Source organism: Drosophila sulfurigaster, chromosome 3 (genome assembly GCF_023558435.1).
Source record: "Drosophila sulfurigaster albostrigata strain 15112-1811.04 chromosome 3, ASM2355843v2, whole genome shotgun sequence".
Lineage (NCBI taxonomy): Eukaryota > Metazoa > Arthropoda > Insecta > Diptera > Drosophilidae > Drosophila > Drosophila sulfurigaster.
Window position 1 is genome coordinate 39,350,345 of NC_084883.1, and position 11,867 is coordinate 39,362,211.

General features: G+C 42.1%; 4 protein-coding genes across 5 annotated transcripts; 1 reads left to right on the forward strand and 3 right to left on the reverse strand.

Annotated features, from left to right (window-relative positions):
- Window positions 1-135: 135 nt before the first annotated feature.
- LOC133840327 (cytosol aminopeptidase-like) lies at window positions 136-2,144 on the reverse strand. Its single transcript, XM_062272099.1, has 2 exons — window positions 485-2,144; window positions 136-432 (listed from the first exon to the last, which is right to left on the reverse strand). The coding sequence occupies exons 1-2, from the start codon at window positions 1,982-1,984 to the stop codon at window positions 292-294; spliced, it is 1,641 nt and encodes a 546-aa protein (XP_062128083.1). The 5' UTR covers window positions 1,985-2,144; the 3' UTR covers window positions 136-291.
- On the reverse strand, window positions 2,051-6,327 carry LOC133840328 (uncharacterized). The gene is given in 5 exon segments (XM_062272100.1): window positions 2,051-4,084; window positions 4,145-4,340; window positions 4,487-4,682; window positions 4,992-5,153; window positions 6,016-6,327. Coding segments are annotated over 5 exon segments (1,479 nt in total). The 5' UTR covers window positions 6,208-6,327; the 3' UTR covers window positions 2,051-3,351.
- A 2,482-nt stretch (window positions 6,328-8,809) lies between these two features.
- On the forward strand, window positions 8,810-10,948 carry LOC133840329 (LETM1 domain-containing protein 1). Of its 2 annotated transcripts, none has more exons than XM_062272102.1 (4): window positions 8,810-9,064; window positions 9,134-9,757; window positions 9,820-10,108; window positions 10,165-10,948. In XM_062272102.1, exons 1-4 carry the CDS (start codon window positions 8,979-8,981, stop codon window positions 10,516-10,518), a joined length of 1,353 nt encoding a protein of 450 aa, XP_062128086.1. In that variant the 5' UTR covers window positions 8,810-8,978; the 3' UTR covers window positions 10,519-10,948. The 2 variants fall into 2 exon arrangements, with proteins under 2 accessions (XP_062128086.1, XP_062128085.1); XM_062272101.1 differs by having other exon boundaries at window positions 8,812-9,064; window positions 9,131-9,757.
- On the reverse strand, window positions 10,644-11,773 carry LOC133840331 (large ribosomal subunit protein eL14; the record flags this gene model as incomplete). The annotated part of the gene is made up of 3 exons (XM_062272103.1): window positions 10,644-10,946; window positions 11,188-11,382; window positions 11,633-11,773. Coding segments are annotated over 3 exons (537 nt in total), but the record flags the coding sequence as incomplete, so codon positions are not given.
- Window positions 11,774-11,867: the final 94 nt, after the last annotated feature.

Sequence of the window (11,867 nt, forward strand, 5' to 3'; positions counted from 1 at the left end):
GTTACTGAAGAATGTAGCAGCACTATTTTTAATACACTATTCTTTCAAGTGCATAGTAAAAAATACCCAAGTATATAATCCCATTCTTCAATTAGGTAATTTTCATTCCTAACACATGCTTTTAATTTAAAACTCTTTTATGTACATTAACAAATATGAAATATGAAAATTTTTATTAAACGAAAATAGTTTTTTGACTAAGGATTTGGGCAAAAACGATAACACGACCGGTTGTCTTCTTTTAAGATTTTTTTCTGATTTGATTTGATCAATGGTCAATGGCTTCTAAAATTATTTGCCCATCTTGGGTGCAGTGTCCTTGCAAATGGTTTGAGCGATAAATTCAATTAGTGTTCGGGTTGGGCGACCAGCCATGCCTCGTCGCAAGTACTCGAAGTCAATGCCATTGGTGGTCATCACATTCGTTGCATCCTAAGCGAATAAAAATTGCATTTAAATTTACAAATAGTGATGGAATACTTACAATATGCATCCATTGTCCGCAAGGCACGAACTCGCGGAGGAAGGCAGCAGCCTTGCAGGGACGTCCACCACGTCCAATGCCGTAGTTCTGGACATCAGAACGGCCTCCAGCACGGACTGCCTTGCTGTAAAAGTTCCACAGAGGGAAACGCCACACGCGATCTCCAGTGTGCATGCTAGCATGCTTGATCTGCTGCCAGAGGATCTCAGAATTGGTGAAGACGCCACAGGCAGCCTCGTCCAAGGACTGTCGCATGTAGCCCGAGCAGGTGCCAATATCAATGATGCACTTGGGACAGAAGTTCTGACCGTACAACAAAGCATCGGCCAAGACAAGCACATCTTCATGATCCGTGCACTCCACCTCGATGGTCTTTCCGTTCATAGATTTAACCATGTCACCAGGACGGAAAGAGTTGCATCCCACCACATTCTCGCAAAGGGGAATGAGACCACGAATGTTTACGGGTAATCTCAGACCAGCAACTGCACGACAAGTAGCTACCACAACAGCAGCTCCAGTCATGTCGCCACGCATGTGGTAGAGTTCCTTGCGTTTCTTCAGGCACAAGCCACCAGCATCGAAGGTAATGCCTTGACCAACCAACACGATGGGTCGCTCCTCAGCACAAGTTCCATAATAGCTCAGTTCCAGGAAGATGGGAGGCTCACAAGAAGCCTTGCCCACCGCCAGGAAGGCGTGCATTGACTGGCTCTCAGCCCATCCTTCCACCTTGACTTCGACGTTGACGCCAGACTTGCAAAGCACCTCGACTACATTTTGTGCAAATGCTGTGGGCGTCAGCAAGTTGGAAGGCATCTCCTGCAGTTGTCTGGTCAAGTTCTGAGCAGCCGCTTTCTGTAGGCCAATTCGCCAGCCTTCAATGTCGCAGACTTCGTCCTTGACAGCGTACAAATCAATGGAAGGCACAGAAATACGCGTCTTGGGGTCGCGCATTTCCTGATACGCCCAAATGCCCAAGGCAGCGCCTTCCGCCGCAGATTCAGCGTGTCCGCAGTTTTCTACCTCAATTCGATCTGTGTCCAGTTCGGCCAGAATCTGGCAGGCCTTTGCCACGGAACGACGGATGGCCTCTTTCTGCTCATCGAGCACCTCGTAGGGATTGTAGCCCAGGCACTCCTTGCCCAGACCAACAACGGCCACCACGGAATAGTAGGGAACACGATCGGGCTCAATGGCGAACAGGAGACGAGCCTCGCCACGCTTGGGCATCGGTCCAGACATGCGCAGCACCTCGATGAGGCGACCGTTGGTCTTCTGGACGTTGTATCGCCAGCCGGCATGCGTTAGGATGCCAGCGTCATTCTTGTCCTCTTCATCTGCGTAGACTCCAATAATCAGGCCGCGAGAGGGCTGATCCGCACAGATGTCCATCTGTTGCAGCATCAGCATCTGGTTAATGGCTTGCGAGGCAAATTGGCGACATAGTGGTCGCTGTTTGGTCACTCGGAATACAACACGACGCGCTAGACCAAACATGATGCAATCTTAACTCTCTTGCACAAAACAAATATAAAGCAATGAAATGAAAAAATTCACTTTGAAATTTTTATAGGTAAAAACCTGAACAATTTGTATTTTTGTCAAAATTTTCTATTTTTAATTTGTTTGGAGACTACAAATTTTTTACCGATATTTACTATACGACACATTTATGAGAACTGATGGATTTAAGATATTAGGTTTAGTTCATGCGGTCGGAGGTTTTGAAAAGCCTACTATGGTAGATTTTCATTTAGAAAAATTGAAGTACTGTAAACTGTATTTCTTTTTTAAATAAGTAATAATTGCGTTTTGTTATTCTATGCATTTGCTTTTATTATTATCAGAGCTCATTAGATACGTAATTAGGTACAATGCTTTATAAATATTTTAATTGTTATAATACTGTATTTCTTGTTTTGTTTTAAATTTGAGACAAACGAGACACGGATCATACACCGATGAGCATTAATAGTTTATATACATTTAAATATATTTTCATAGTTATTATTATAATATAATGTTGTACATGTATAAAATAACAACAGCTTAGAAGTATTTTCTGTTCAACAAGCTTCTTGTACTTCAGAGTTCGTATTATTCTAAATGTATTGTATGTAAGTCGAAAAAATATCGAACGTGGGTTGGCTTGGGATATGTTTCTGTTTTTATAGTTTCAGTTACTACATCATTTCATATATTTTCATAGATATTCTTCTTGTAGGTGGGGTGTATTCTTCTTACGATATATGTATGTATGTCATTGATAAGAAAATATGTAGAAGTTGGAATAAACTTTTTTTGTGTTTTCTTGTTTTAATTTGTAACAATTTTAATAGAATTCTAATCAACAAAGAGGCAAATTTAACTTTGAAAGAGTGCAACATTCTAAGAATATGTAGAATAGGCACATTTTTGATTTTGGTAACGAATATCGTAATAATTGTGTATATATTATATGTATTTGGATCAAAAGCTTGGCTGAGTTCTAAGCGATCATTTTCTGGTTTTTATGCTTGGCACTTGTTTCTCTCTTGGAAAACAAAACTGAAGCATCTCATTCAACAAAGTTTACAACTAGATTTAACAAGTCAAATGATGTGCTAGTCGCGAGTGGTCGACTAGGAGTTACCCTCTACCCAGAATAGAAGGACGGATAGTCTGACTGACATACTTCCAACAAGATCTTGAGCGTATCAGAGTTGTCTGCTTCTGCAATAAAATCGTTACGTGAGTAGAGGACTTTGAACTTAGCTTTTCCCAGTTCTAGATAGGAGCTGCTTCAAAGTGAAGGAAGACAGACAAAAACAGACGGATATGGATTACAGTAGATCAAAGCGAACGAAAGGCGCTTAAACTGGCAATCACAATATTGTAGTCACTGTCACGGGCATTCCCTCGGCATTCACGGATCGCTCAGTGGCGATTTGCACGCGATTCTCTCGCTCAAAACTCTCCACGCTGTTCACCTTGCTGAGTCCTATGGGTGGTATATCCTCATCGTAGTCGGAGGCCAGCTCCTCCTCAGCCAAATAGCTGCACTTCGGTTGCTGTTTGCGTTGCGGCGTTTCATCCTCGTCCAAGGCATGGAAATAGTGTGTTTTGGCTTTGGTGCAATGCTGACCAGCCAAGTAAATTACGCCATCATCCGTATCCTCATCGTCAATGTGTCGCACGCCATAGTTACCATATCCTGCCTCGCATTGATAGGGATTGGACTTGACGTGGACATTGCGACAGCTGCCGCCACAATTGTGATGATGCTCTGCATGTCCGCCATCTGCACCATAGCAGTGTCCTTTGTGCTGATGATGCGCTTGGTTCGCCCCATGTGTGTGCGTGTGTGGATGTGTGTGTTGTTGACCCACGCCAGCAGCAGCGCTGCTAGAGTGAGCCACTGACTGCTATATGTGCGAGTGGGAACGCGCAATGGAGAGCGAGTAAGGACTCGTGTCCTTGTGTAGTCGCATCGTGTCGTAGAGCGGAAACTCGCAGCAAAGCACGAACTTGAGAGCACCGGGCACCTCCTCATAGACAGCAGGCGGAATGGGTATCAGCGGTGATGTGGAGGCCTTATACTTGCGGTATTCCACTTGACTAAGGGAATGCATTATCATAAATACAATAAAGATAAGCAAAAATTTATGCTACACTCACTTCTTGTACTTTTCATCAGAGCTGCGCTCACGCAACGGAATCCCAGACAGAAATAAAATAATGAGCGTGGTGAAGATGGGCGAGGCAATCGCTATCCACTCCAGGCCGCTGATCACGTTCACCGATATGACAAAGATGCCCCACCAAACAATGACCTCGCCAAAGTAATTGGGATGCCGTGAGAGACTCCAAAGTCCTAAGGGAATGAGGTATTATTTAAGATGCTAAATGATTTTAAATACTTAGGTTTAAAGCAAATTTTATATATATAAACAAATAAATATATTTATATAAGTTTACTCTTTCTTAATTTAAGTTTAATTTTGAATAGTTTTCCCTTACCGTCGTTGCAAAATTTGCCATGATTCGCGGGGTCCTGGCGAAAGGAGAACTTCTGCAAGTCCGCATAAGTCTCAGCCAGGAGACCAACCAGAAACATAGCTGTGCCCGTGGAGTCTAGCGTGGACATCCATTTGACTGTCTGTGGTCGGGAGTTGATAATTATGACAGGCAGCGAGACAACGTAAACCCAAACAGCCTGAAAAACATACAGAGAGAGAGAGAGAGAGCGAAAGGGGGAGAGAGATGTAAATGAGCAGCTCGCAATCAAATCAATTCGAGGCTGAAAATGTCCCCCAACGTTTAGCAAATGGCACTCAATTGTGTCACAGTTTAATTGTTGGCAATCCCTTAGCTGGCGACAAGTATTGAATTATGCAAAACACCTTGGCAAATGTCCGAGAATGGCAGATTCATTGATTATGAACTGCAGATGAAACCACAAATCCAATTTAGACTTGCATACCAAATGAGCTGAGGTGGAATGCGAATGAGAAGCGAAACTCACCTGAAACGTCCAGAAGACAGCATAGCGTATGATGTTGCTACGTGTATCCTCAAATTGTTTATCTCGCCCCAATTTAATGATGCGATACAGCAGATATCCAGTCAACCTGGCACCCCACAAACACACATAAACGGTGACCATCAGTTGACGACTTTCGTAGGCCTGCAGAGAAAAGTCATAAATTGAAAAGACAAGAGTTAAATAATACGGAGTAAAGTTTTTTATGGCGATGATAAGCACTTTGCTGTGATTCTGTTCTGACTAATTGAATGCACACTTTACAATCAATATTTCATTGTGCTGCTGAATTCTTTGCGCTGCATTCGTAATGAATGCAAATACTTTTGCTCTTCTGGCAGTTTCCGGTCATAAAAAGGAAGAAATGAGTACAACTCCCTGAGGTATGAAGAACATCAGAACAAGGCACTTTATTTATGCACTTAATGCAAGCCTGACACAAATGCCAGCTGGCTCATAAAAAACGCATAAACTGCGCAGATTTAATAATCAAGCACTTTAGTGGGGAAATTGCATGAAAATTAAAGACTAGCATTAAGTATTTAAACGTAGTGTTAGCAAGCCAGAGAGCGAGAGTGTAAGAGAGAGAGAGCGAGAGGCAGAGAGAGTGGTAAACAATTGGGTAGACATTGTGACAAACAACTGACTGAAGGGCCTTGGCCCCTGCCAGCCAGACAAGGTCATGCAGCTGAACAGCAACAACAACAGCAACAGCCATCAAAATGTGGGCCAATTGGGCGTAACCTTTTGTTGTTTGCCAGCGAGCCACGTTACTGCAGAATCTCCCCATTTTTCTCTCACTCGGTGAGTGTGTGTTTGAGTGTGTGAGTGTGTGGAAAATTCGCTTTTCAATGTCAGTAACTAAAGTCGACACAGTGCTCCTCCATCCTCCATGCTTCACTTCTTCGCACACCCTCAGCAGGAGGGGATTTGTTGGGACTCGCTTTAATAGTCCCAGCGTTTAATTTATAGCTCAATTAAGAGCATTAAATATTCAGTCACTTACCTTAGATGGCCGATCAACTTGGCCCAGAAAAAAGGTCAGCAACGCAACGACAATAAAATTTACGCCTCCCGCAAAGTCCGATAGCTTGTCCAAGTGCAGCATTGAGTTGATTATAAAGAACACCAACTGCATGCTCACAATCACAATAGCACTTATGGCGAAGTGATCCAAGCCAAAAATTGTAATAGCCATTGTAATGAACAATTTTTAATTTGGCTATTATATTCAGCAATCAACAGCAACTCCTAATCTGCCAGATTTTAAATTTCAAATCGTTTTAAGTTAACATTATATTCCATTCTTTCTTTGATCCTTTGTCGTTGCATAGTTTTATTTATTTCGTCACTGCACCCTGTCTGAAAATATAAAAAATAATTTATTTATTTTGATTATATGTGTTATGTATTTTATGCACAGCAAAGTTTTCTTTCAAAGTTTTGTGCACTGCAAGCATTAAAAGCACGAGTCTGTTGCAATTAGTGGGGTAAACTTATTCAAATTAAGATAATTGCCTTTGAAAACTTGTTCCAACCATTAATAGACTTGATATAGGCGAAGTTTCATTAATGATTAACTCATAATTTTATGGCGATAAGAAATGCAGGCGAAAATAAAAATGGCTAATAGTTTTAATATTAAATAAGTCGAATAAACCACTAATATAAATGAATTTATATAAAATCAACATTTATATGTATTTATAAACTCATGTAATATAAGTACATATTATCTAAATTGCATATAGTGGCATATGAGTCCTTTGCTTATGTATTAAACTAGTTAACTCTTCTTAATGATAACAAAAAGCTATCTTAATATAAGATATTCATGTTAAAACTTTATAGATGAATATTTCAATGAATTGTAAAAAAGCGCTGTATTCACAAAACAGTTCCGAAAAAGAAGAATAATGCACAAACAGAAAGCAACATAAAATGCAAATGTCCAACAACAATTTAAATAACTTTTCGCAATGCCCCTAAAAGTATGCTACGCAGCAGCTGCGGTTGCGAGTCAACGGGTCGTATTCATTAAAATGACACCTGCGGCGTCGTAAGGCCATCTTAAAACACCTTTTAAATTACAGAAGCTAACGTGTTTTACACACGCACACTTTCATACAAAGTGTGTGTGTGTGTTTGTGTTTTCTTGCTGTTGTTGCAGTGTGGCATTGCAGGCAATTTGCTGCCCCAAGACATTGACATGGTGTCAGCTATGCCAAGACGGTGCATATCCTCGCCCAGATAGTTTTACCCCAAACTTTTGGCGCGCTGCAGTAACACTTGGCACATAGTTTGCAACGGTGTCGTTGTCACCCCCTTTTTGGGTATCTGCATTAGTCGTAAAACGATAAAATGGTGATGAGAATTCGAGCAAATGGGCGAAAAGTTCTCAAGGACATTTTGACTTTCGACTTTGTGAGACTCGTGTTATTTAAATTTTTGGATTACAGGAATCAGAACAAAAAGGAAATGCGGATAGTATACCCACAGTTTAACTCTTAATTTTATAGCGCTTAATTTGCGATCAAATAAAATGCCTGTCAGTTACAATCAAGCTCATCAATTATGCATAATGATGTGGCATTGTTGCCGGCGACTGCACATACATAAATTAATATTAGCATGTACACAAGGATGTTGGGTAGACAAAAGCAACTTTTCCTCGTTTCATTGTATTTCCTTAAGCTTGTCATGTTTTGAGATACATCGGGTTTGGGGATAACTCTGTGAACAACCACAATACAATTTGCACAATTGAGTCGCCTCCGCAGTGAAGTGAACTGAAATCGAGTGGAGGGAAAAGGCCGGCTACGTTATTTATAGCCAGTGGTTATTTCTATTTGTATTGGCATCGCATCGTGGTGGAATGATGCCAAGTTTACCTTTCAGTTAGCTTCAATTGCAAGGCAAACAAGAAAACAAGAAAAATGACTCAAGTCGCAGCCTAAAAGTATGCTTATGTGAGCCTGTGTAAATAATGTAACCGAAACTTTTCTAGCGACGCGTTGCGATGGTGTGTGTAACACAGTTACTACTGCAACAGATAAATAAATTGGAGAGTTGCGAAAGCTTAACGAGAAAAACACCCACACACCAAATATTTTGTTGCCTTACTTTCTCTGTTCGGCTCCTGCACAAGTGAAAGTAAGTTGAACACGCGCTTAGCTTTCTTACATATTGCTTGTTGAAGGTCTTTACACACACACACACGTACACGCACACACGTGCGAAGGACTCGCGGTTGAAATCACAAAAAACGATTAAAACTCTTTCTTTATCACATTTACGCTTTAATTATTGCCATCAAGTGAGCAGCAAACGATAAATGCGTCAAACGCGTAATTTTTATTAGTCGCTGTGGTTTGTTAAATTTTGTATTTAGCACGAGGAAAAACGGACAACGAAAAGTTAAGCAAAACATGCGTGCAAACAACTTACAACACGCACTTCTCCGGGTAGACTGAAGAGAAAAGTGCAAAAACGCATGAATCATGCCAAAATTAAGGTAACATCGTGCGCAAGCTCCCTGTGCACTCTGACGTCAGCATAGTATTTGTATTATTTTTATTACTAACAATTTTATTACATTATAAATTGGATTTTTCAATGAAAAATGCTTCATTATCTTTCTTGAGACATATTCTTATTACAAATAAAGCCTAAATGTATGCAACAACAATTATTGTTTGCATTTAGTGCTAGGTGGCAACTCAGAGCAACACGCTATCGGCATGTTGGCAACATGCTGCTGCTCGCTCAGCAACATATTCCGACAGTTTGTGCCGCGTGAAGTTGGCAGCGGCCGCTATTTTGAAGAAGAAGCAAACTCGGAAAGATTAAAATAATTAAGAAACATTGTTGTGGGCTGCTTGTGTGTGTTGTGGCTCCTGCATCGGAGTTGCAGTCGTTGCGTAATTACGCGCACCATCTGTGTGTAATATTCGCATTGCAAGCGCAGCCATGGCGTTGGCATTACGTGTCGCCTGCTCTACATGGAGGATCAAATGGCCCCAGGAGCATCGTTGCCTGCAACAGCTGAAACGCAGGTAAACCACAAACACAAGCACATGACCAGCGCGTTTATCGAACCGGCATTAAAAACTCATTTACAGCAGCGTTGTTATCGCTCAGCAATCGCATTACACCACAAACGCATCGCAGCAGCAACAGCAACCAAAGCCGCAACCAACAGAGGCAATTGCGGCAGCGACACCGCCCCAAATCAAGCGTAATGTTGCCTCCGAGATTACTAGCGTGGGCAAGGCCATTTATGAGGCACGGTGGGACGCCAAGCAGACATCAAAACAACAACAAAGTGCCGGCAGTATGTCCACGTCAACTGAACAGCAGACTGGCGGGGATCATGACAAAGACAAAAAGAAAGACAACATGGAGGTCCTGAGGTCAAAGCGCGAGCAGATGCGTGACAACATGCAGGATTACATATTCACGCGTTACTTTAACTACGTGAAGAACTATGACAAAGTGCTAGAGAAGAATTTTCCAAAAGCCATGCAACTCTATCGCGTCTTCTTCGACGGCGTCAAGGATTTTTTCGCCGACATGAAGCGCTTCCTCAAGATTGCTCGCATTGCCAATGATGCGCCACAGGGCATTCGTGCTTTGAATCGCCAAGAGCTGGAACTCTACATGCAAATGCCGCGAGACATGATGAAAGTGGCGCCCGCTTTAATTGGCTGCTCACTGCCCATGGTAGGATATGCCTTCTTTCCACTGGTGTAAGTTTGTTGTCGACTAATTATTATTTCAGTGATCATTTACTCTATACCATCCTTCGTAGGTTTTGGTATCCACGCACATTTTTAACGTCGCATTTCTGGACAGAGCAGCAGCGCAATGACTTCCAGAGCTACTACATGAAGCGCCGGCTGCAGTGCAACAAGTCTGTTTTCCGCTGCCTACAGGCCAAACTCAAGTCACTGAAGACGCACCACAAGCATGCCGAGTTCGAGAGCATCTTGGGTCAGCTGGGCAGCGGTACGCATCCCACAGCAGACGCTCTAATCGCCGTTAAAGACATCTTTGCCGAGGGGCCCTACTCACTGCTGGGCATGTCACGTAAACACATCGTAGGCACACGCAGCTATTGTTTACTTTCATCTAATTAATGTGTATCTGATTGCAGAAATGTCTAGTCAAGATGCATGGACTGCCAAACAGTTTGTTCAAACGCCATCGCCTGCATGAGCACGCATTCCTGGTGCACTACATGGACCTGGCCATCAATCGGGAAGGCGGCGTTCACAATTTGCGCACAGATGCGATGCGTTATTGTTGTTATCTGCGCGGCCTGAATCCGGATAACTTAAGCCGCGAGGAAATGATCGAATGGCTGCGAAACTGGGTCAAGGTGTCGACGTCAATACAGGGCGAGCATATCACGCTGTTCCTTCATCTGCCCATTCTACTGGGCTACAATCATCCACGCAACTGGAAGACCATCTACTGCAAGTCAACAACTGAAGATGCTGCCTCTTAGGGGAAAATTGGTGCTACGTTTTTTACGTTTCCAAATTTGTAATTTGAAAATGTATTTCGTTTGTTTTTAAAAAGCAAATAAAAATGTTAAACAAATCTAACAAAATATATAAACAAAAGGCGGGCTTTCATGTGTTTTTCCTAAAAATAACACTTCTTTTATTTGCTCCTTTGTGTTGGATGTTCATCAAGCAGTTACTTTCGTTATTGTGTATTTATTTTTTTTTTTTACTTCTTGGCCGCTGCCTTCTTGCCACCCTTTGCCTTCTCGGCACGCAGGCGCTCACGGCGATCCTTCTTTAGGACACGTGGGGTGCCATCGAACTTGGTGCGCTTCTTCAGTGTGTTGAAGGCGATGGTCAGCAACTTGTTGCGCTGACGCTTGGCATAACGCAGCTTGAAGCGGTCGAAGTCGCTCAATTGAGAACGCTGCAAGTAAATAAAATAGTATATACGTTAGATAAACAGTCTTAGTAAACAAACTACATATTTGATTATTGTTGCTTTCAGTTAAATAAATAAGCTAGCTTCATGTATGTATCAGCCGGCAATTCCTATCAAGAACTTTCAATTATCATCATGTGCAATAACAAATGTCAATTTGCATTCCTTTCTTACGAGTTTATCAAATTCACTGCAACAAATCACACTTGAAATCAATTATACACACCTTGCAAATGTTTTGTGCCTTGACGGACCAGGGGCTGACCTTCCACTGTGCCTTCAGGTCACTGTCCACCCAAGCCTTGCGCACAATGCGTGTGGGCGCGGTGTAGGGGAACTTGATGCGGTATTTGGTCAGATGCAGATTGCTCAATCTGTACTCCTGACGTGGAACACCAGTCAGAGGACCATCAACCAAGACCTGTAAAAAGTAATTAGCCACATTAATTGCTATTCTAATATTTCCATTTATTACAGCAACAGGCAACGATTGTGTTTCTCGTTTGTGTGTCGTTTGTTTGCTTTCAGTTAAGTTAAAATTAGCTTCATTTATGTGTCAGTTGGCACTTCCTATCAAGAAGACAAATTATCATCATGTGCAATAACAGCAGCAGCCACAACGCGAAAACACAACATTGTTCCTATGTTACTTATTGGAGAGAGGCACTTACTCTGTTTTGGTCAATGACATCGACAATAGCCACCAGGCGACCCTTCAGGGGACCTGCAGAGGCCTTGGCAATACGACCAGTTTGTACGAATCTCTCGAAAGGCTGTAAGGAAGCAGAGTAATAACATTTGTAAGAAGGAATTCACCAAGATATTTTTATGCAAGCGTTTCGACGACAGCGTGTTGCGTTTGCCTTAGCGACTTCTTCACCACGTGAAATATTTTCAACTTAATTG

What these genes read in the sequence shown, in the direction of transcription:
- LOC133840329 (XM_062272101.1), top strand. Translation starts at nt 8,979, where the DNA reads ATGGCGTTGGCATTACGTGTCGCCTGCTCTACATGGAGGATCAAATGG. An exon ending in TATGCCTTCTTTCCACTGGT is followed by an intron (nt 9,758 to 9,819) that starts GTAAGTTTGTTG and finishes CATCCTTCGTAG; the next exon opens with GTTTTGGTATCCACGCACAT. An exon ending in GCATGTCACGTAAACACATC is followed by an intron (nt 10,109 to 10,164) that starts GTAGGCACACGC and finishes ATCTGATTGCAG; the next exon opens with AAATGTCTAGTCAAGATGCA.
- LOC133840327 (XM_062272099.1), bottom strand. Translation starts at nt 1,984, where the DNA reads ATGTTTGGTCTAGCGCGTCGTGTTGTATTCCGAGTGACCAAACAGCGA. An exon ending in GCGGACAATGGATGCATATT is followed by an intron (nt 433 to 484) that starts GTAAGTATTCCA and finishes TTATTCGCTTAG; the next exon opens with GATGCAACGAATGTGATGAC.